The 25,131-nt window shown below is 37.2% G+C and overlaps 1 protein-coding gene across 12 annotated transcripts in view; it reads right to left on the bottom strand.

Moving 5' to 3' along the window:
• LOC120531691 (R3H domain-containing protein 1) overlaps positions 1-25,131 on the bottom strand; it is a 244,756-nt gene that overhangs the window by 30,574 nt on the left and 189,051 nt on the right. For all 12 annotated transcript variants that reach the window (XR_005634140.1, XM_039757318.1, XM_039757320.1 and 9 more), the window contains one exon: positions 10,767-10,924. Coding sequence is in view for 11 of the 12 variants with exons in the window: in XM_039757318.1 (XP_039613252.1) it covers positions 10,767-10,924 (158 nt within the window). In the remaining variant the exon portion in view is untranslated. The remainder of the gene's footprint in view (positions 1-10,766; positions 10,925-25,131) is intronic.

Raw genomic sequence — 25,131 nt, 5'->3', positions numbered from 1 at the left:
GCCCTTTCTTATATAGTTCCCCTTTGTTAGTCTGGCTTGTCATTGATGCATATAAAAATATATAAAAACTTATTTTAAAAATACAAAAAATCAAAAATAATTGCCTTCACACGGCCAAGGTCATCAAGTAACAGGAGGGAAAATCCACTGTTGCAGTCAGTGTTTCTCTGAAATTCTATTGTCTATGGACATGCCAGCAGTTAGTACAAAGTTGGGGTGTTTTTTATGCAGGAAATGCAACAATTGGTTGCCAAAATCAGAGTTGCAGAAGTGTATGGTAGTGGATGCACTGTATTATGATGAAAACAAAAAGGTTTTTGTTTTGAAATATCATTATGGTTTGGAAATATGAACAGTTAACTGTGTATATTGTTTACTGATTAATGTTTCAATCCATTTGTAAGAAGCCCATGGAAAAGATTAACCTGTTTAAAAATATAAATTTCTGTTGAAGGACTCTACAAAACAGTATACAAAAACAGTGCAAGGTATTGTGAAACAGGCACTCTGGATTTTTTTAATGAAATTTTTACATTACATGTTTATACTTTCTGCTTTAGTATATCAGCAAAACAGAACATGTTTTAGATTAAAATTTTTCAATATTTCAAAAAATTAAAAGTTAAGAGACATTTTTGTGACATATTAAATAATAGACCTCTTTTCAGATAAAAACGTGATTACTGTGTTTGTATGTAGCTCAGTACATGAAAAGTGTAAATGTGTGTAAAATTATTTAAATTGGTTGAAGGACAGTCAAATTAAAAGTTAAAGACTGTGACAGATATTATGGTTTAACCTTCATATCATCATGTCTTATACCATGGCAAGAGTGAGCATACCAACAAGACATAAGGTGGTCATTCTGCACCAGCAAGCTCTCTTACAAACAGAAATTTCACAGCAAGCAGGAACTTAAAAATGTGCTCTCCAAGCTCTCCTGAAAACGCACAAGAAAAGGGCAACGTGGAGGACCAGAAACACAGTGGTTGGCCATAGAACCAGAGTGCAGCAAATTAGTGTTAGTGTAAATGCTGAGATGTACAAGCAGAATGTCATCCATCATGCAAAACGTCTGAGTGGTTCCAACTTCATTTTTCAACAAGACATGGACCCCAAACACAAGCTTTAGTTCATACAGAATTATTTTCAGCAAAAAGAAGAACACACAGTTCTGTAACAAATAGTGTAGCCTCCACAGAGCATTGATCTTGACACCATCAAGGCTGTCTGAGATTACATGGACAGCCAAAAAATGAGAGAAAGAAAGAGAGAGGTTGGAAGCATGCACTGATACAGTATGTTGCCACACCCAACAAATTACAAAGCACTTCAGGACCGCAAATTAGAACCACTTTCTTATACAACTACAAGACAGTATACCTGTTGCAGAATTTTTGAAGCATTAAACGCAAATGGCAGTTACACCAAAGATTAATTTAATTTAGGTTTTAATATTTACTGCACTTAGAGCAAATTTTATGATATTTTGAAACTTTTCACTTAGAAAACTTCTTCAGTTTACAGAATTTTTGACACTTTTTCAAAGTATAGTTTAATCGAGGACTGGAGATACCCACTTACCAATTAAAGATAAGGCTACCAGTCTGACTATTTCCCAACAGCATATCATCTTACTTTATTTCAGTTTTCTTCACTGTACCCAGTCTGGCTCTCTGCCTTCAGCATCCACTGACAAAAACAACTTTTCTCCCCATACGGGCTTTGTTTAACTGACTTTAAGCAATGAACATTAAAAAGAAATCAGGCCAAGTGTGGCTCTTCATTTTAGTTTTAAAGAGTTGTAGTCCCTTTTTCACCAAGGGGTGGGAAAGGGATGTTTTACTGCGTATTAACAGAAAAGTACTCTTTAAAATAACTGAATTCTGAGGGGACAAGGTTCCCAGCTGGTTACACCCACACAGACACAGGGAAAATATGCTAAATCCACACAGACATCAACTGATAGCAGGATTGAAAACCCAGGATGCTAGGTCCAAGAGGCAGTAATGGTAACCACTACATTACTGTAGCACCCCTAATAAAAAACTGTCGGTGCTAAAATGTTAAAGATATAAAAACTAAACACACAAATAAAGAAAGCAAACAAAAAAAGGAAAAACACACTAAGTATTTAGAAAAAGGTGTGACAAATAACAATCTCTGTTGATGGATATGGTACTGTACTTTGAATTTTTTTTTCAAATTTTTCAAATGCAGCAAACAATATTGAGTAATCAGCCAAAGAATCTTCAGTCTAATAAACTATTCAGTATTAATGTGTAGCCACTGTACCATACAGTCATATTTGCATACCCTTTTCCACTCATCATCAAAAATAGCAGTTGATATGGATTTAGGGTTGTGAAATTAGGTTTGAATATTCTAATTAAAAATAAGTAAATAAATGAATATATATGTGAACTTAGGTTAATGATTCAGGACATTAGATGTAAGTTTATATGCACTTCTTTATTGTAATGGCTGCAGCCAATGCAGTACTTGAGCAACTGTTATTTAAATATAAGAGCTATCAAAATCTAGAGCATGTGCACTGCCATCTATTTTCAGTCTGGTTATGAAAGCTGGGTGCACAAGACCTCAGAGCAGTGGGCCATATAAGCAGCCAAAAAAAAGAAGCTGAAAATCTTACAAGCCATACAAGCTGGTACCATGATTTGCTACATTATTATTAATATTTTTAATTTTACTTGTAGTGCATCTTCAAATCATGAAGTGCTGATGACAATGTTTGCAACACACTGTCTGCCTCCTGTGGTAACTATCTTGCTGTTGCATGGCCAGCTGTGAAGAACTGGAAGCAGTGTTGGGGTGGAGTCCTGGGGAAGCACTTTCTGTGTATGTAGAATGAATTGAGTAACAGGGGTAAGGGATAGTGCTTTCATTCCAAACAGGCAAAGGCAGAGTGGTTTAAGATAAGAAGGAATATGGATTATTAGACTTGTTAACGGGCAGTGGCAGGGTACTATTTCAATTGTGGCATTCAGTATAAAAAGCAAGTCAACACCTGTGGACACACCTAGAAAAGTAGGAGCCTCTTAGTATCAAGTCAGGGTACATCTAGTCTTCTTTACACATGCAGCAATATGTTAATAATGGTGGCCTGAATATTTCTAATTATACCACACTGTTTTAGGCATTATGCGTCAGGCCAGTAGCCGGGTAAGATAGCACTGAAGAATGTTCTTTAAATTGGGGGGTTTTAAAGCATTGTAATAAAAGGAAAATCAGAACTGCATTAATTAGAAGGTGGTAGCATTAAACAATAGTTAGGGATATCAGGTATATGAGTGAATTGGACAGTATCAGATGCAAAACAATACTTTTAACAGCATCAATGAAGTTCAGAGTAGAAATAGAAAAAAAAACTATGCTTTGAAGGGGTCTGGTTCCGAGTTATACTAATGAAGAAAACAAAGTAATCATTCAAAATTACAAAAAGTCTAATTGTGGAAATGAAGGGCAAAAACAGATCTGTAAAATACTGCTGCTTTGCAGACCACATTTGGAGTAACAGAATGTCACAATTAGTGTGGGTAAAACAAACAACTGTTCTTTGACAATCAAATGTCAGCATTTTTATTTGAATAAGATCTTTTTTTGAACAACAGAAAATCCTGAGAACTTTTATGCACATAATGTCAAAAACAACAGAAATTACCAGATCTGGAGGTAATGTTGGGATAGATAGAAAAAGTCATCCTGACTCAAACAAATCGTTTCAACACGATACATTGTTAAATGTTTTGGAATTCAATTAGTGATACTTAAAATTTTTAATTTTCATTTTAGGCTTTGAATTAAATAATTATCCTTAATTACAAAAAATATTTTTCATAATTATTCATTATATGGAAATGCATTCAATTTCTTTCTGCATTTCACTTAAAGCACAGATGTACAAATCACCCTTTACAGGACTAACAAAAATCTGATAATAATACAATTGCAAAGATGATGCCATGTAGAGTAAGTGTCATTTGTTAATTCTATTTTTGTTCCCCACCAAGCACTGAAACTCTTGCCTGAGACCCCTGCCTTTTCATTGCTCAATGTCTACCTAAATAAAGGTTCCACTAATTCCTCAATTTGATCATGTCAGTTTGCCCTCAATGTTGATACCCAGAATGGAGTTGTAGTTAACACTAGAATTACCAGAGCCTACGAAAAAACTCGTAAATCCGTCCCACCTTAAATCGCTTCTTAAAATCGTTCACAGCTCTCCACCAGCGTCCTTTGTCATCTAAATGTGCTGATAAAATCAGGCTGCAAGCAGCCAGCTATTCCGTCATCCCACCGACTAAGAACGTGCACAAACTTCTCCCAGCTCATGCCTTGATTGATTTTCTGGGAGTGAAGTGGAGTTTTAGAGTGGAAATAACAGATCGTTGTTTGGAACACACACATTTCAATGTCTGTTCCGTTTCTACAGTAATCTGTGTAAACACATTGTTAAAACAGAAACGTTTTTTATATTCTAGTAGTAGATGACAAAATGTAGGCATAAACTATATAATGTATGAACCCTGAAGTCCAAATAAAAGAAACATTTTCACAAAAGGTACAAATCTAACACAACAATTGCGCTTTTATTAAAAATATAACTGCAGAAACAAAAAGCCGCCTTAACATGTGACATTGACAGCTTTTTATTATGAATGCCTGCGTGGCGTAATAGAATCAGCTACCAACTGGGAATCAAAAGGTCGCGAGTTCGATCCTGCACCACTCCGTTTTGAGAAGTAAACTGCTCTTAGTCTTACTATTTTAGAATAAAAACATTTGATTTTAGTCTGTAACAGCCGGTGTAATTTATGATACTTGTAAAGTTTAGCTTTGCTTTTTTTTTAGTCAGTTTTATTATCTCAGCTGAGTTCACAAGCCCAAACACACCCCACCCCCGCATCTGACACTGCTGTTTTCACATAGACGCACTGTAACAGAGGTAAACTCAGCTCCCTTCTAAATCGGAGCAAGAATGCACATACCATTGCTTGCATACTAAAGTGTCAGCAGGCACTTTTCGTGGCATTACACACATTTTTGAGCATGCCCTCTGCACACTACTTATGACTTTAGGCTTTAGGAAGTAAGTAAATAAATAAAGGCAAATCGTGTCATAAAATGATTTCTTCAAAACGTCACATATATTTGTCTCTTTCTTTTTTTAAAATGTGCATTGATCACCGCCTGCATGTTGTAGCACACAGCATCTGGCATTTGTGCTATGATGTTTTCACATATATTGTCTCTTTGTTTCAGGTGTGTAATAGAAACCACATCATAGAGAGAAATGCAATATTATTTGAAAACGAACAGCATCCGATCAGCTGTAAAAGTATGGCATTTCTAAATGTTTGCTTTTTTTCAGTCTGATTCTTTCAGTCAGACTGTATATTTGTCTCTTATTCAGTGCACCCAAGAACATGCAGGTGGCCAGATGCTGTGACTAAAAAAAAAACCAAAAAAAAAAAAACCAAAGCTAACCTTTGCAAGTATCATACATTTCATTTCAGTCTGTAACAGCCGGTGTAATTTATGTTTTTATTCTAAAATAGTAAAACTGAGAGCAGTCTACATCTCAAAACGGAGTGGTGCAGGATTGAACTCACGACCTTTCGATTCCCAGTCGACAGCTGATTCTATTGTGCCACAGAGGCAGTCATAATAAACGGGTCTCAATGTCGCATGTTAAGGCGGCTTTTTGTTTCTGCAGTTATATTTTTGAATAAAAGCGAAATTTGTCGTGTTAGATGTGTACCTTTTGTGAAAGTATTTATTTGATATTTGGACTTCAGGCTTCATACATTATATAGTTTATGCCTACATTTTGTCATCTACTACTAGAATATAAAAAACGTTTCTGTTTTAACAATGCGTTTACACACTGTTTCTTACACTCTAAAACTCCACTTCACTCCCAAGAAAATCAATCAAGGCATGAGCTGGGAGAAGTTTGTGCACGTTCTAAGTCAGTGGGGGGATGGAATAGCTGGCTGCTTGCAGCCTGATTTCAACAGCACATTTAGATGACAAAAGACGCTGGTGGAGAGCTGTGAACGATTTTAAGAAGCGATTTAAGGTGGAACGGATTTATGAGTTTGTTCATTGGCTCTGGTAATTCTAGTGTTAAGAAGCACAAGGTGGAGGTGGCAAATGAGATAAAATGGATGCTAGATTTAGGAGTTATTGAAAAAAGCCACAAAAGCCCCTGGTTTATGCCTATTGTTTTGGTTCCAAAGACGAATGGGAGTTGGCGTTTGGGCCATGACTTCTGTTGGCTCAAACAGGTTTGCTGTTTCAATTATGCCCCAATTCTTAAACAGGGATGTGCCTTTGACAGACCTCACACGGAAATGAGCACCTAATACAGTGACATGGAGTCCCCACATAGACGTTTGTAACTTTAAAAACAGCCCTAATATCAGCTCCCACACTTACTGCACCTGACTTTGCCCTGCGTTTCCTTGTCTAGTCTGGCACCTCGGACACTTGGATCTTGAGTTGTGTTAAGCCAAGTTGTTGACAGAGCCAAAAGTCCTCTCACGTACCTCTGCTGGAAATTGCTGGACCAGGAGATGAGGTACGCAGAGTGGCACTGCTATTAAATGGGCAAAAATCCAGCTCAGGTACTATCTTTTGGGGCTGGAGTTTTTTCTGGTGACTGACCACACCATCCCTTCAGTGACTGTTTTAGATAGATAGATAGATAAGACTTTATTGTCTGTGCCCCAAAGGCACAGACCCAAAAAGTTCCAAAAAAGACTGTACCTCCTGGGTTACCTACAGGTTTCTGAACCTACAGCTGTACATATAGGTTGTACACCATATATGGGGAGCACACCACACCAATGCTGACTGGTTTGCTAGCAACAAGACTTGTCAGCTGGGCCCACCTGCCCCTCTGGGACTGCGATAAAGGAGGAACCAAGTCACATATACTGGGGATCATCCTCTTGGCTCAACTGAGGTAAAGTACCACTCTGGGACAAGAGGGGGTGCTAACGCTATCTCCAATTCAGCGGCAGCCATCAACTCACATGTAGAACCATAGGTGAAGGGCTTAAGCATTTGACTCTTATAGTGTTCCTGTGTATTATAATTATCTCCTGTACCGTCATCAGTACACACCTTGAACCTGTCCCAGTCATTCAATACATAATACACAATGAATGTTCCTCCGGATATCAAGAGTGAGCCTGATATGGCCGTGCAATATGTAACAAAGAGAATGGAAAAGGCAGGTGCCATCTCCGGGCATGGAAACCACTCGGTAAGTGACAGTTCTTTGATCGATGGTGATCACCTCAATAGACATGTTAATGGGGGTACGGTTGGAATGATAAAGGAAATGGGTAACTGAACAATGTAAAGAAAGTCTTAAATACCTACACAATAACTATAATCGTAATAACCGAACAATAAAACAGCAGAGAAGCCATGGATTAAATAAAAAGGCTTTTTTTTATCAGCAGGGAGACTGTGGCAAAGCAAGGAAGGGAATGTAGAGACCGGATCGACGGACGGCATTATATAGGCAGGCAGCCAACAATGTGGCATGCGTTGGGATGGGGGACCCAACGCCACCTCACACGGTGACCGAGCTGCAGGCTATGGATGTATATATTTACGTAAGTAGCATTCAGTTAGCGTTGGGAACCCGCATACCAAATTTCTTGAAGATGGGCCCATAAGTAACAAAGACCGTCAAAAAGTTCAATATGGCGGCCGACAGTGGCTTCATACCCCCGGAATAAGTACGTACATTGGTTTCGATTAGCACAGGGAAGCCGCCTACCAAATTTCATGAAGATGGGGCCATAAATAAGAAAGTTCAACATGGCGGACGTTGTCGACCGTTACGTAGAATTTCGAAATGAAATCTGCTTAACTTTTGTAAGTAAGCTGTAAGGAATAAGCCTGCCAAATTTAAGCTTTCTACCTACACGGGAAGTTGGAGAATTAGTGACGTTGTAAAGTTCAATATGGAGGCCGACAGTGGCGCCATACCACCGAAATAAGTACGTACATCGGTTTCGGTTAGCGCAGGGAAGCTGCCTACCAAATTTCGTGAAGACAGGGCCATAAATAAGAAAGTTCAACATGGCGGACGTTGTCGACCATTATGACAGTTACGTGTAGAATATCGAAATGAAACCTGCTTAACTTTTGTAAGTAAACTGTAAGGAATAAGCATGCCAAATTTCAGCCTTCTACCTACACGGGAAGTTGGAGAATTAGTGATGAGTGAGTTAGTCAGTCAGTGAGGGCTTTGCCTTTTATTAGTATAGATTCAGTTCATATATTCCTGATTGCAGTGCAGGAACGTGAGCATTTTGATATGCCCTGGTGTGAGGCTGGCTCTTTTCTTTGAGACAATGTTCCTGAGAAGAGATACTCAGAGGGAGTACAGGTAGCAGGAATACACAAGAATGATTTTGCAGACAGAGAAAGGTGTTTTAATCATCACACTCTGAAGGAAAAGTGTTGTAGTTTATCACATCATGTACTATATTATGCCAAAATAAAAAAATTACGGACTAAAATATGTAACAAGCTAATTACTGATATATTCCAAAACAAGTTACCTAACGCTCGTTAAGAGATGGTTTAATATTCATATGAACTCAAATAATGTATGAAAAAAGAAGAAGAAAAAACTATGACGGCTCAGCTACTCCTATTCACTTGTTTACTATAGCTCCAAACACGTTAGCAAACATAACAAGTTATACTTACTTAATCCTTAAACCGCCTAGAGTCGGTTTCCAGTGCAATTTGGAAGCATGCCGAAGCCAAGTATATGTGGTGACATACATTCGGTGACATACATTCATTGAACTCCGCAACCAGTTAAAGTTGTTTCTCAGTGCAATTTGCCAGCATGCTGAAGCCGAGTATATTCGGCAATGTATATTCATGGAAGGCTGCAACCGGCTGTAGTCATGTATCAGTACAATTTGCCAGCACGCAGGGTGCGAGTATATTCAGCGACGTACATTCATTGAACCCCGCAACTGGCTATATTTGCTTCACAGAGCAATTTGGCAGCATGCTGGAGCTGATTAGTCAGTGCCGTACATTCGTTGAGCAGCCAGCTCATGAGCACTGCCGGCCACGGCAGAACTGCAGCAACTCTGTCTCTGGGATTCAGCCGCTGCACTAGATGATCCTGAAATCATCATCATTTACCTCTGAGTGTTTACGTGCAGCCAGTTCAAGCACAGTTGGCTGTGGTGATTTACTGAATTTCTTCAATTGCTTAAGTTGCACCTTAAACATATAATAAGATTGTTGCAGTAGTTTTTTTTTTTTTAATAGTTTTTACAGTTCATTTGCAGTGTGTAAAATGATCAGTGTTGTAGTAATTGTGATGCTCTTTGCATGAAAAAAAATATGTGTACCGTTAAAATTTCACATTTTCTTTGTGAATTGTGACGTTTACTTAAAAAGTGCAGCTAAAAAGCACCAGGGGTGCATTAACCCCCAAGTATGTGTTGGTTTAAAGGTTAACTATAATTGTTGAAACCTTGATCTACACATTATAGTACAAACAACGTTAACACGTGACACTAACTTTACTCGCTAAAACTTGCCTCTCAAGAGACGGCAGCGTCATAGCTCCAGGATGCTTGTGTTTCAGATGCTCATGCACCGTGGTGGTGCTGCCGTGAAAAAAAAGCTCCGCTTGCATAATCTGCATTCAACTTTTTTTTTCTTTTTTGGTGATGTGCTCCCACACTTTAGAAAATTTCTGTCTCAATTTTTTTCCAATCTCCTTCCCCCTCGTTTATCCGACTCGCCATTGTAACCACGTTTATTTTCCTCTACATTCTTCTTTTCCTCAGACGTTCTTCTTTGTTGGTAGGACTGTGTGCAGTCTTGACAAACAAGAAGAAACGATACTGCCCCCCGACGTTCATGTAGTGCATTGCAGTTACAAATACCAATGTGGTTCTTTGTGACTGGAGCCTCTATTGAAGGTTCTGTTTATGATGGGTCGACAATAAAAAATCCATGTCGACGATTTTTTGTAGTTGACGTCGTCGATTATGTTGACTAATCGTTGCAGCCCTACAGAAGAACAGGTCTGCAGAGGTAGGTTCTGCTTTTTAGGTGCTTAACCATCTCTCAGTCTTTCTTACTCGTTCACAGTAATTCATTCTCTCTCTCTCTCTCTCTCTCACACACACACACAAAATGTATGGTTTCTCAGGAATGTTACATTCACTCTGACAGCATCTCTCTCCCAGGTCCACATGGACCAACCAAAGTATACATGCCAAAAATGAATAAAGCGGCAGTATTCATCTTTATATACATGTTCCTTTGTATTCACTTGTCAAATTACAATAGATATTGTTATTGTTGTTTATGCCTATATACTAATGAATGAATGAAACACACAAAACAAATGCAGCACTCAAGCAAGCACTGCTGCTTGTCAATGTATTTCTTTAAGAAAAATGTATACATTTGGAGAGTGATCACAGGCCTTCTCTGCTCTAGATGTCTGCTTTCTTTCCTGGAATGAGACACAGGTTTCTCTTGTATGTTTAAAAGAGCTACACTAGGTATATTCATGGAATGGTTAACCCTGCATTTTCCAAAAATGCATATGTGTAAGTGGATAAAGTGATTCACTCATACATAAAAAATAAATTAAATTCTTTTTCCTCTTTTTTTAGTAAAAATGTATGTTACAAAGAATGTCTATGTACAATACAGAAAGAAGAGGAACATACCTGGTAAGATGGTATTGAAGGATAGTGTACCATCATGTTTTGCATTTGACTTCCAATATTGCTGTGCTGATTGTTGACCATGTTTTGATTCTGTGTTTGCTGCATTCCTACAACATTTGGATAACTCTGCTGTTGATTAGGCATCACTGTCTGGAATGCTGGAAAAAGAGGATGACATTCATATATGGTATGTTCAATATAAACTACTGAATTTAAAGTTTATGTTCTTTAAAACATACCTTATCTGTTACAATTCTAAGGTAACTTACTGTCATATTTTTGTTTTTTACAGGGAACAGACAGCTATTTCAAAATATTCAATAAATAGGAAAATAAAATAATTCCCCTGTATACTATAAGAAAAGGTACTATTAAAATTTCATATTAAATACTTGTCTATGTTTCCTGCTTTCACACCATATAGTTAATTTTACATTTTGTGCACTCTTGATTTATGCAGTATGGAATATAGCAGTCAGTTTTTTTGTGTGCGTGTGGATAAAATAAAGAAATCCTAAAACTTTACTTGATACTTAAGATACTATATTTAAAACTCTAACAATAGTTAAGTCAGGACTAAGCAAACAATTAATTCTTTTTACCAAGAAATGAAAACAATTAAAGAATCATATTTGGCCAGTATACTGTATGTCAAAAGGACACAAAAAAGACAGGAAATTACAGAAAGAATATTGAACATTGGTAATTAAACACATTCAACTTAAAGCTCTTACTCGTAGTTCCACCACAGATTAGTGACAGTAGTAAAATACCAACAACAGAAAATTAATACAAACACAGTGAACACAGCATTACACATTAAAGCAATATTAGAAAACATACAAAATAAAAACATTCATGTATTTATCAATACAAATGGCTGCTGAATATAACCTGTGGATAATAACGGTCCCTGAAATTTAAACTGTGAGTGTTAGTGGTTTAGTATTTATTACAGGAACAATAGAGGGAGAAAAATGACCATGGAGAATGGCAGAGGGATTTAAAAATATTATTTACTTTATTGCAAGGCAATGTGTTATACACATGTGCTGATGAGAAGGGAACTGTATGATAGTAATATTCTGTGCTAACTGCACCATGTTCTGCAGTGCTTTATGAACTGAGCTGTTCAGGTGCCATGATAAGATGTAAAGCAGTCAGTGAGGACATTCTCATTCAGATATGATGTAGAACCTTTAAACATGTCTCAGTTTACAAAATCAAAAAGAATATGTTCAGGAAACAATCTAAACAGGTAATGTGTAGAATGGATTTAAATGACAAATGCCAAGTTCCATAAAGCAAGAAACATCACTGAATAAATAGGCATGCCAAAAGAAGCAAGAGTTTTAGAACACTTATAAGGTTTCTGAATGTTTAGGTTGCAAATCCTGGCATGGCAATATCACTGCACACAAGAACTCTGAAGTGGTTAATTTCATTCACTAAAACGCAGTACACACATCTCTGCAATTATATCTAAAAAGTCAAAACTGAGTGTGCCACCAATTATTTTGCCAACTGTCAAACTTCTCTTCCCTGCAAAGTTTTGTTGACCATTTTATCTTCTGGTACAAACTTGAATTGTACAGATTTCATCAAGACGAAGCACAGAAGGATGAAGCTTGCAGTACTACACTTGCACAGAGGGCTCTTGCTCTCCTGACAAATTGCATTCTCTGTCTCAAGAGCAGGGCAGCACGGAGGCACAGTGATAGGCACCGCTGTCTCACAGTAAGGAGACCTGGGTTTGTGTCCTGGGTGCCCTCTGCATGGAGTTTGCATGTTCTCCTGTGTTTGTTTAGGTTTCCTCTGGTGCTCTGGTTTCCTCCCACAGTCTAAAGACATGCAGGTTAGGTGGTCTGGTATTTCCAAAATTGGCCTTAGTAGTGCCCCGTTCAAGGATTGTTCCTGCCTTGTGCCCCATGCTAGCTGGGATAGGCTCCAGGAGAATTCCTCGAACCTATTCAAGACTAAGTTGGTTGGAAAATGACTGACTGTCACAAGAGCCACTTTGCATCTGAGAGACCCTTTAGGCATTGAATTAAATCTCAAACTGTTGCTTTGAAGGTGGAAATTTCTTTATGTGGATTTTTCAAGCAATTTGGACTATTAAATACTCACTGAGTGAAACCCCCCAGGAGACCTGGTTCAGGTTGTCGTTTCTAGTATTGAATGTCAATGAGTAATTTTATACTCATGTCATCTGATCTGAGGTCTTACATGCTAGACACTAGAGAAGAAGTTAACTAATCATTACCTAGGGAGAGCAGGCATACAAAGCCCAATCTTGGGCATGAAAAACAAACAGATAACTTACAGAAACGTTTAACACCCTTTTCTAGAGTCTGAATGGACCCTGTTTAAAAACTCAGTAGCTGTGGCTGAAAAGCAGTTGGTTGCACTATCAATTTAAACATTCTTTCTATTACCAAAGCATACTTTTTATCAGTGACGAAGATAAATATGACTCCTTTGTATTCAAAACACATTCTATTATCTTGCTTTTCATCTTTGGCCTTCTAGTCTCAAAGGAATACCTCTGAAATCTACAAAAAATGAAGGTGACCTGTGAAATATGTAGAAGGATGGCAAACAAATGGATGTATGTAGTTAGTTCTACCAGATACTTAAACCGCTATCTCCAAGTGAGTATTATGCATTCACTTTAGTTAAAGAGTTCCTCAAATTGATCATTTTAATCACTTGCCCTCTTTCTATGCCAGTCAGAAAGTAGCAAATGAAATGTAATGTTTCAAGGCCCTTTCAAGGGCTTTAAATGGTTTTCAAGAACCAGTCATTATTTATGGCTTGTCCAAATTTCTCCATATTAATAACTCTTTAAAATCTTTACTACAGCACATGCCACCTTCTTTTCCTCTAGGTATCTCTCAGTCTAGTCCAGAGAAAATCCTGCAAAAAACTACAGCAAAGGACTCTTAATTTAATAGCTTCTTACAACATGAAAAAACAAAAGATGCACATTAAGTTTTTTTTCTATTTTCACATTCTTCTCATGTATCTTTTTACACACTATGCATAGATAATGAAGTTAATGCCATTTGAAATATTTGAAACTATTACTCAGGCTTCCTACATTGAAGAAAATGAAGGAATGCTTTTTTAAAGCTTTTCTGTCAGTTTTTCTATCATCATTTTAATGTCAGTTTTTTTATCTTTTAAAAGAACTAAAATGAAGTGGTCCAAAAAATGCAAGAAAACATTTATACAGCCATTTGAAACTCACCCACATGGGTTTCCTACACTCTTAATACTAGACTAAGCAAGCAGCACAAAATCCTAGTAACGTTAGACACAAAAAATATTACCTGCTTACACTTATGCATTTCCATATACAGCAAACTATCAAAAACAAAATCAGATAACAGTAGTCATCATGTTTTATTTATCAAAAGTCAAGACCCTAAATAAAACTGCTTACAACACTCTGGGCAAGAGAAGCCACCCCCTACTAGAATTTTTCTTCTGAAATTAAATTGCGTTTACTTTATATCAAATGCTGGAAAAAATCAAAATGGATCTGAAACAAGCAATGCTTTATGCAGCTACGACTGATTTTGACTTTTTCCACAGTGTGCTTTGTTTCCGCAGTAGCTGCTCGCTTCACTGTGCTCATAAAGCTACACCTGACCAAACTGTGTATTTTTCAATATTAAAACTGGTCGTAGCTGTAATTGTTGCGGGAACACAGATTGTCATAGCGTATGGTCCATTATTGTGTAAATCGTTTTGTGCATTGAATGATATTAATGTGAAAAGATTATTGTAGATGTGTATATTTTGCCTGTAGTGTTTGTGGATTTCACTTTCACCAAACAACAAATCTTTGAATTCTTGAAAAACCACTTCATTGGGAAGCAGCAGTACTTTTCTCTGATGGCAACACGAATTAGACGATCTACAAGTCTCTGACTTAAACTTTAAAGCCTTACAATATCTAAATACTTCTGACATATCACATATGTCCATTTATTCAATCTCTTTTTGCTGTTCCGTTATTTCACCTAGTAATAATTTATTTCTGTTTGTTTGCACAAATGTGATCTGTACTCTCTTTTTTTTGATACTTTCGAATTTTAGTACTGTCATATTCTTTAACTTTCTCTGCATATTTATTGCCCCAAGGTTTTTTTTTTTTTTAGACTTTCGAATTCCGCTGCTTTCATAATCTGTAACCTGCTTTGCATGTGTATGACGCCAATGTTTTCCAAGCCTTTATGAAGTTCTACTGTGTGTTTTACTCGTCTTTTATTTCTCACCCTGTTTGGACCTGCCAGGTTTTCAATTCCATTTGTTCCAGGCCGATTATTACTTTCCTTGTGTAGGTCACCGTCTCACGGGAACATGCTTTCAATGGATGTCAGTATGACGTGATTTGACCGTGTTGCGGGAAGTGAAAGTGTCTCTGCCTCTCTGAAGTGTCTCTCTGTCTCTCTTCAGAAGATCACGTCTCTTCGCAAGATTTTCTTTTATAATAGAGAGATATACACTGAAAAGAAGATGTTTGCAATGCCGCTTCTTTAAATAAGTGCACGTTTCTTTACGATACTTTCCACAAGCATGGAGTCTGGTAGTATCATATAACAATGTGTTAAATGCTTCCTGAGCTTGTTGTATATTGTTATATTTAATGCTTTTACATACCAGAACTATCAGGTTGTGATTACATTAACTTAATCTTCTGTTATGGTAATTTAATATTTTATTATTTGCTTTGATATGACATTTTTATTTCTTAATATAGCAGAACCCCAATTTAACAATTCAATGTTTAACATTTTTCTACATTTTATATTTTTGAATGGTGAGTGGTGATGGCTGGTTATTAGAAGTAATATATAAAAGGGAAAAAAGGAGTTATATTTATGTTATACAAATTTTACAAATAAGCTTTATCTTTATTGTAATCTGAACATAAAAAAAAATTAAAAAACATTATTATACAGTAAACATTTAATTTGAGAACTAATGCAGAATGTATTAAATGACTCCCTGCAAAATGGAGGTTCTACTGTAGTGTATGTAAGCAGAATATGCACCTTACCAAGACAAGATGTGTATTTCTTTGTTCTGTTAATTGACATAATTACAATTATAATACAAAAGGCAAATATTGTCAGTTATTAATTTTATCATAATTGTGCACACCTATATAATACACAATAAATGAAGTACCACCACAACTATTGAAAAAAAAATGTTCAGACTATCCATGCCGAAGCACTAGCTTATAAGAAGGGGAAAAAGAATAATTAATCAAATTAGAGACGTCATAAAAACCAATACTGGAGTACCAATTTTCGTACCAAAGTTCCAAAAATTTAATGGTACTAATTTTTACACAAGAAAGTTGGTACTGTGCTCATGAATGACTGGAACACTGCAAAAAATGCATTTGCAAAAACTAGACACAAAAAAAAAAAAAAAAAAAACTTTAAATGGGAGTCGTGTTGCTTTTATTTAGCAAAGAAATATGCTAATGGGGTACAGTGCATCCGGAAAGTATTCACAGCGCATCACTTTTTCCACATTTTGTTATGTTACAGCCTTATTCCAAAATTGATTAAATTCATTTTTTTCCTCAGAATTCTACACACAACACTCCATAATGACAACGTGAAAAAAGTTTACTTGAGGTTTTTGCAAATTTATTAAAAATAAAAAAAAACTGAGAAATCACATGTACAAGTACTCACAGCATTTGCTCAATACTTTGTCGATGTACCTTTGGCAGCAATTACAGCCTCAAGTCTTTTTGAATATGATGCCACAAGCTTGGCACACCTATCCTTGGCCAGTTTTGCCCATTTCTCTTTGCAGCACCTCTCAAGCTCCATCAGGTTGGATGGGAAGCGTCGGTGCACAGCCATTTGAAGATCTCTCCAGAGATGTTCAATCGGATTCAAGTCTGGGCTCTGGCTGAGTCACTCAAGGACATTCACAGAGTTGTCCTGAAGCCATTTTTTTGATATCTTGGCTGTGTGCTTAGGGTCGTTGTCCTGCTGAAAGATGAACTGTCGCCCCAGTCTGAGGTGGAGAGTGCTCTGGAGCAGGTTTTCATCCAGGATGTCTCTGTACACTGGAACAGTCATCTTTCCCTTTATCCTGACTAGTTTCCCAGTTCCTGCCGCTGAAAAACATCCCCACAGCATGATGCTGCCACTTCCATGCTTCACTGTAGGGGATGGTATTGGCCCGGTGATGAGCGGTGCCTGGTTTCCTCCAAATGTGATGCCTGGAATTCACACCAAAGAGTTCAATCTTTGTCTCATCAGACCAGAGAATTTTGTTTGTCATGGGCTGATAGTCCTTCAGGTACCTTTTGGCAAACTCCAGGCGGGCTGCTATGTGCCTTTCACTAAGGAGTGGCTTTTGTCTGGCCACTCTACCATACAGGCCTGATTGGTGGATTGCTGCCGAGATGGTTGTCCTTCTGGAAGTTTCTTCTCTCTCCACAGAGGACCTCTGGAGCTCTGACAGAGTGACCATCGGGTTCTTGGTCACCTCCCTGACTAAGGCCCTTCTCCCCCGATTGCTCAGTTTAGATGGCTGGCCAGCTCTAGGAAGAGTCCTGGTGGTTTCGAACTTCTTCCACTTACGAATGATGGAGGCCACTGTGCTCATTGGGACCTTCAAAGCAGCAGAAATTTTTCTGTAACCTTCCCCAGATTTGTGCCTCGAGACAATCCTGTCTCGGAGGTCTACAGACAATTCCTTTGACTTCATGCTTAGTTTGTGCTCTGACATGAACTGTCAACTGTGAGACCTTATATAGACAGGTGTGTGCCTTTCCAAATCATGTCCAACTGAATTTACCACAGGTGGACTCCAATTAAGCTGCAGAAACATCTCAAGGATGATCAGGGGAAACAGGATGCACCTGAGCTCAACTTTGAGCTTCATGGCAAAGGCTGTGAATACTTATGAATATGTGATTTCTCAGTTTTTTTTTTTATTTTTAATAAATTTGAAAAATCTCAAGTAAACTTTTTTCACGATGTCATTATGGGGTGTTGTGTGTAGAATTCTGAGGAAAAAATGAATTTAATCCATTTAGGAATAAGGCAGTAACATAACAAAACGTTGGAAAAAGTGATACACTGTGAATACTTTCCGGATGCACTGTAAGTAGAATTTACTTGACACGATTTCTTAAAGTGCTACATAGTTGTAAATAAAAGATTTTTTGTTAAGTCAATAATTATTACAATAAGGAAAAACAAGATGTAATGAAAATACTTCACTTGCTTAGATTTCAACTACATACTGCATAAAAATGTCTCACAATGGCAAAGCTATAGAATAGAATAAACATATATCTAAAAGAAAAACAGCAGAAGTAATGTATGGAAATGCTTTGTATTTGTGTACCAGAATTTCAATGTGCAAATGAAGGAATCACTTGTTATTTTTAAAAAATAAAAAAAGGAAAACACACACAGGCTCACATTGTTGTTACTTGATTAACTTGTATTGTCACAAATTTGTATGAGATGAAAAAGTAATGAGATTAATTTCTTTTAATAGTGTCCTACACTGTCCTGATAAATGAATGAAGGCTTCATTTTCATTCTGTGATTGTAATGAGGACTTCCACAAATGTCCATTAGTTCAAGCAATTGTCAAGTTGAAGGAGTGGGATCTCACACACAACCACAGTTATGTTTATAGACCTGTGGGATGTGGGAGGACTGGTAGCAACAAAAGTTGCAACACGTAAACATCACTCAAACGAAGTGGCTATTTGGATTGTCTACAGTAGTGTTGATACAAGTTACTCTATTTGTTAATACTGTTAATGTTAACGTGCCTTGAGCATGGGAAAAGCGCTACATAAATAAAATGTATTATTATTAATACCAAAATAAACTTTATTTAGTGTTTCAATTCTTTGAAGGTCAAGGAACATCTTTCTATTAATAGGACACATAATTGCGAAATACACAGTTAGTAGGCCAAAACCAAACAGTTCATTGGTATATATGAATCTGCAAACACTGCATTTGTCTCATTTGTTTGGCTTTTGAAGGCAAGCTACCTTTCATTATTATAATCCATAAGTAAGAGCACACATCATATTGTGCTTTGAAGAATGTAATGCTACCTTATAGTTATACATTTTTTAAGTACAGGTAACAACAGCCCAGATAATTTCGTAATTCTGAATTTGTACACAGGCATAACCAATTACAAAATTTGATCACCCACATAAAAAACCTTGAAAACACCAAAACAAAGGTGGTTTAATGGGAGTTTTGAAATAAAAGGATTCATGTAAAAATGAAAAGTTTGATTTCATCAACTTTAAACTTGGGGCAAATGTTTAATAAAAAAAAAAAAAGTGAGACGGGGCAGATTTAGAAAATTAAAGCACCACAAGTTTCTGATATTTGAAATTTGAATTAATTTTACGCATCTTTCAAGTATTACTCCTCAGTAATATTTTTAACTGGCTAATGATGCAATATAAAATCTTATAACTGCAAATACTACAAACTTATTAGAGTGGGTCACTGACAAACAAAAATGTAAAAGCATGTTGTTACCAAAAGGGCTTTAAGAGTTTGTTTTAATTAAAATATCCTTAATTATATACACAGTACTTATATAATAATAATTTAATTTTTATACTTATTATTTATTTTAAGCAGTATTTTCCAGTTACTGGACATGAAAATTTCTAATTAAATTTAGAAGGCACATGTTAAGATAAGTGAAGTAGTTTATGATGAACCATTCTTTATAAACCCAATGTTGAAATTCCCCTAAGACTATAAATCCCCCCATTTGTTTTACACTGGGGAAATTCTCACTTATGTAATACATTAAAGTTCAAGCCTTGCATTGTATTTGGATATTTACAAATGCCAATACTAGTTTACTTTTGTAACTTCAAGTTGTTGTTACTATTAGTATTGTTTTACTAGCAACTTGGCGCGCGCCACGCTGCGCGTTGGATGACCACAGTTGAAGGACTCAATCGTAAGGACCTCTCGTCTGGTGTCTCATTGGCACGCTTTTGCCTCTTTCTTTCGCGATCACGGCGTAATCTGTCTCTCTCTGTAGGGGTTTCAGTTGCGCGGCAGAGACGCGTCGTTGAGCTAAACTGTGTGAATGCTGAGTGTCCGTTTCTTGCGAGCGACTGTCATGCCTTTGCCTCTTTGCTTCGTGATCACGCTGTAATGTGTCCTCTCTGGCAGCAGTAGGCTTAGTTGCGTTTCGTTTTGGCATTGTTCCGTGAGGTCTCCCCCGTACAAGTGCACATGGGTAGCTGAAGACGGAAAGGCATAGTGAAACAGACGAATTGGTGACCAGGGGAACCATCCGACTCAGACGCGTGGCTCGAAATACTCAAGTGCACATTGTTATTTATAATTTAAATTTTTTTTTTTGTTATGAACTTCCCCAAAAGAGTTGATCCCTGTAAATAGTTAATAGTATATGAACAATATAATCTGTTGTAGTACGGGCGTTAATTAGCATCACACCTCATAACCTGCATACACCACGTGTTTGGCTGGACGCTGTAAGGGTAGGTTGTGGTTTCTGTTTCTTTCGTGATTTTTTTTATTTCATTTTATTGATTATTTAATAGGCAGAGGGGAGAAGACGTTAATGTGACGCTCTGTCTATTTCTTTACTTTTGATTTGAAAAGATTTTCGGGAACAGGAAAAATAAAAGCAAAGAGGAAAGAACGGAGGGGGTAAGCAGGAATTCTGAGAGGGGATGGACTGGGGCTTTTCTGCGGGGCGGCTATACAGCCAAAAGGAACGCGGACCCGGATACGGACACGGCGCTGGGCTTTTATTATATAGATTACCGAAAAAGGCACAATACTGTTCACTTTAATAACAGAAACTTTTATCAAGGGTAAATTAATTCTGTTTTTGCTGTGGTATTGAAAGGTAGAGTTATCATAAAATTTCATTGGTACTTTTATTGAATATAAAATTTCTGGAATTGTGATATCATTAAATCAAACACAGTTTTCAAATTGCATATGTACTTCAAAAGTGTATGATATTAACAATCTGTACTTGGCACTAGCTTTCTTGAGGGAAAAATAAATTGCACCAAGTAATGCAGATCTTTAATTTAGATTACCGTAAATCCTGGAATATAAGCTGACTCGGTATATTAGCTGACCCCCTTCTCTACCTACTAAATTACATGTATTTGCCGATGACCGGTATTTAAGCCGACCCCCTTCTCCAAGCAAAATTTTCTAAATTTCCTTAAAAGTGTCTCTTCAGGTATATTTATCATGTTTATCGGCGAGAATTTGAGACTGCCGGCATTTTTGATGGAAACCAGGAAGTGATTGAGGAGAAGTTTGGTAAAATGAAACCTTTGTGTTGAAACTATATATGCAGATATGGTACATCGGCAGGTGGATTTCAGGAGACTCATTATAAATTTGATTAACTTAAATATGCAAAACAGTGGACCCTTGAATTACGACCTTAATTTGTTCACGAAGGCTAACCCATAATGTGTTCTGAACTTCCCACTGCAACACTTACTTAACCTTTTCATAATAAAAAAGGGTTGTATAATGTACATATTTTACCAAAACACCAATAATTTTTCTAATGTGCTAACCAAAAAGTTATAAAAAAAGTGCCTAGCCTACCAAAAGTAGGCTAGATTAAGATAGGAGCATGGCGGCACGCATGGTCGCAGCGGCTCAGGACTCTCCTTTTCAGTGCACTTTTTTGTTGTTTTTGTACTTTTTTTTTTCCTTGTTTGTGCACGATCGGTTCGGCGAACATTCGCTACACCTGTCAGAACCTTATAGACATCGGTGTCCAGAGCCAGACATCTGTTTCGAATGTTTTTCATCACACGCACAACATCCCAGACAACATAGCGAGACCAGCGGGCTCTCCGTGGATTGTTGTCGGGTCTAGGAGACAACACAGACGGAGGAGGGAAAGAAAGCAGAAGCGGGGCAGCAGATCCGGTGTTATGCTAAGGCTAAAAAAACAACCATACAAGCCCTATATAGAACTTTTTTTCTGCACTGAAGGAGCTGCTTTTAATCTCATTGTAGATGTGTATAGTGACAATAAAAGGCATTCTATTCTAGAAACAACAATTTCATACTGTACTCACCATTTAATTTGACATCTTTGGGCTGACATTCTGTACATATTAGCGAGATCGGTCACACGAACAGCACTCTCATATTTCCACACAATTTTCATCTTCGTTTCGATTGTGATCGCTTTCTTTACCTTCTCTTCCTTCCTTAGCAATTATGTGTCTTGCTTGTATGGTCTTAATGAATTATATATATATATATATATATATATATATATATATATATATATATATATATATATATACTAATAAAAGGCAAAGCCCTCACTCACTCATCACTAATTCTCCAACTTCCCGTGTAGGTAGAAGGCTGAAATTTGGCAGGCTTATTCCTTACAGCTTACTTACAAAAGTTGGGCAGGTTACATTTCGAAATTCTACGCGTAAGGGTCATAACTGGAAGCTATTTTTCTCCATATAATGTAATGGAGTTGAGTTGGAGATGGCCGTGGGGGGTGGAGTTTCGTGACATCATCACGCCTCCTACGTAAGTACGTAGAGAACAAGGAAGAACTCCAAACAGCGATGAGCACAAAACGCCATTTCACAATTGAGAAAGCAGAAAAACATTATGAAGCAAATGATGCATACAAGCATATTCATAAGTACAGCTACTGCGGAAACAAAGCACAGCGTGAACCGTAAGTTTATATTAAATTAAGTTCATAGACAGGCTGCCACTAGCGTTTGTAATTTAGTGCCTGCCCATATAAGGCCGTCCATCAGCGGCAATCCAATACAAACACTGCCGGTAAATATTCACGGGTGAAGGACTGTGCTTATGCAGAGGAAGATGAGATGGTCAGGGTGGTGTTTGGCACAAACTCATTGAAACTGCAGAGAAACTTTTAAGTGCGGGTCTTAGCTGACATTACGAGATGGCCCACACAGCTGGGAACCTTCGATGCAAGAACACCAAGCGGCTCACGTGAACTGACGCAGTGCACAGACAAAAAGCAACAGTTCCAAAGAGTGCTGAACAAAACCGAATTACACAATTGAGAAGGCAGCAAAAAAATATGAAGCGTCTTATACATACAATCATATTCATAAGTGCAGCTACTGCGGAAACAAAGCACACGGTGGAAAAAGTCAATGTCCTGCTAAAGGAAGACAGTGTAAAAAAAACCCGTGCATGCAGTTTGTCACATCTCAGATAAAAAGGAAGACGAGCTGTTTATTGATGCAGTAAGGAACTAATCGATGAATGAAACCTCTTATCTTTACAACGATTGACAAACACGGAATGTAACTTGAACACATCCTACAAATACGAGCCTGATTGAAAGAAATAATGATAATCAAATCCTTGATGACAGCAACATTCAATAACACTCACAAAACAATTACTGTATATTGACAATCATGTTACGTTATTTTTAAAATGTTCCCTTTTCTTTTTCATAACTTCTACTTCTCCACTGCGATACGCGGGTATATATATAAATGTATATATATACCCCGATCTACAGTACATACTCTCGCATAGACAAGCCACATGCTGTGGCGCAATTGTAGAGTCTTCGCCTCTAACGAGAGGGGATGTACTGACTATGTACGCGCGCTACCCGATTCATTTTACCTTCGATCTCCTTGGTTTGGGACGTATGAAAAAATATTAGGTTAATGCAGAATCATGTTACGTTATTTTTAAAATTTTCCCTTTCTTAGCACAAGCACAGCTGAGAAGCTTCGATGCATGTACTCCATAACGCGTTAAAAAAATAACGCATTTAATCACACTTTCAATTCCAAGCAAATGGGAACTTTTGTCAATGCATGATTTCCTGGTACATCCATTACACTGATGCACACATCACAGCTACAAAAATGGAATAAAGCGCGTTCCTACGACTGATCATTTCGACTACCCGAGCGAAGCCTTGATAAATGCATGGTTTTGTGCACACTGAAAAGCAAGCAAAATTAGATGCATTACAGAAAGCGGACTTTGTGGGATCATTGGACTTCCGTGACCGTTAGTAATTCTAATTACATCTAATTACAAAATGTTCAATGATCACACTGTTTTAGCCTAATGTACAAAATAATTTTGGCTAATGTTACTCCAGAGTTTAAAGAGTAAGCTGGTCAAATTACCTTTTATGTTTCTGACTTATTTTTTAAGAAGAAAAACTGCACTTTATGTTGAAATTTTGGTTATTATTATTTAAAGACAATACTATTCTGAAAATGTACTTAAAGTACTTAAACTACCACTTTATTTTTAAGTCTGCCCAATTTTAACCAGGGATGATATTTTTGTTTCTGTTTTGAATTCAAATGCAGTTTAAAAGCTTTTTTTTCAGAAATTAAAACAGCTTCAGTTTACAATATTCATGTCCATGTCTATTATTTGATTCTGTCGCCCACTAAAACCCTTTTAAATTAAAAAAAAACATTTGCGATTTGGGGCAAATTTACGTGTGCGATTACATACGATTAATCAAGATTAATTCTTACACAGCCTCTAATTAGTTGGATTAATTTTTTTAATCGAGTCCCACCCCTAATATATATATATGTAGATATATATATATGTAGATTTGTATATATATGTGTGTGTGTGTATATCTACAGTATGTGTATATATATATATATATATATATATATATATAACTGTGTATATATATATGTGTATAGAAGTGTATATATATATATATATAAATAGATAGATAATATGACAACAATACTCATATCAATGACAAAACAATTACATTAACAATCATCTTACGTTATTTTTAAAATGTTTGCTTTTCTTTTCATAACTTTTTAACACACTACTTCTCCACTGCAGCTGGTATTCTGCTAGTATATATATATATATATATATATATATATATATATATATATATATATATATATATATATTGTGGAGGATGGCGGCTGTTTATCCCGCCAATACCCCAAGCGCCAGGTGGAGCCCTCCTTGCAGCATGGAGGTCCCCAGAAGACCAGCAGGGCATCATGGACAATGGAGTTTTTATGCACCACCCTGCTGGATGCAATGGGGGCCACGAGAGGGAGCTGCAGGGAGGACCGAAGAGTTCTTCGTGCCCTATGACCCGGAAGTTCGGCATAGGAAGAGCGACGGGCTTCCGGGGTGAGAAAAAGCATTGTTTACCCTGACCCGGAAGGAATAAGGACTTGTGGACTGTTGGATTGGGAACACTTTCGGGTCGGGGGATATAAAAGGACTGTGGGAGCTCCCAGACGGCGAGCTGAGTTGGGAGGCAG

The sequence above is a fragment of the Polypterus senegalus genome, chromosome 6 (assembly GCF_016835505.1).
Source record: "Polypterus senegalus isolate Bchr_013 chromosome 6, ASM1683550v1, whole genome shotgun sequence".
In the NCBI taxonomy this organism is placed as follows: Eukaryota; Metazoa; Chordata; class Cladistia; order Polypteriformes; family Polypteridae; genus Polypterus; species Polypterus senegalus.
Note: the sequence above shows the minus strand (reverse complement) of the source record. Positions and strands in the feature narration are given on the sequence as shown.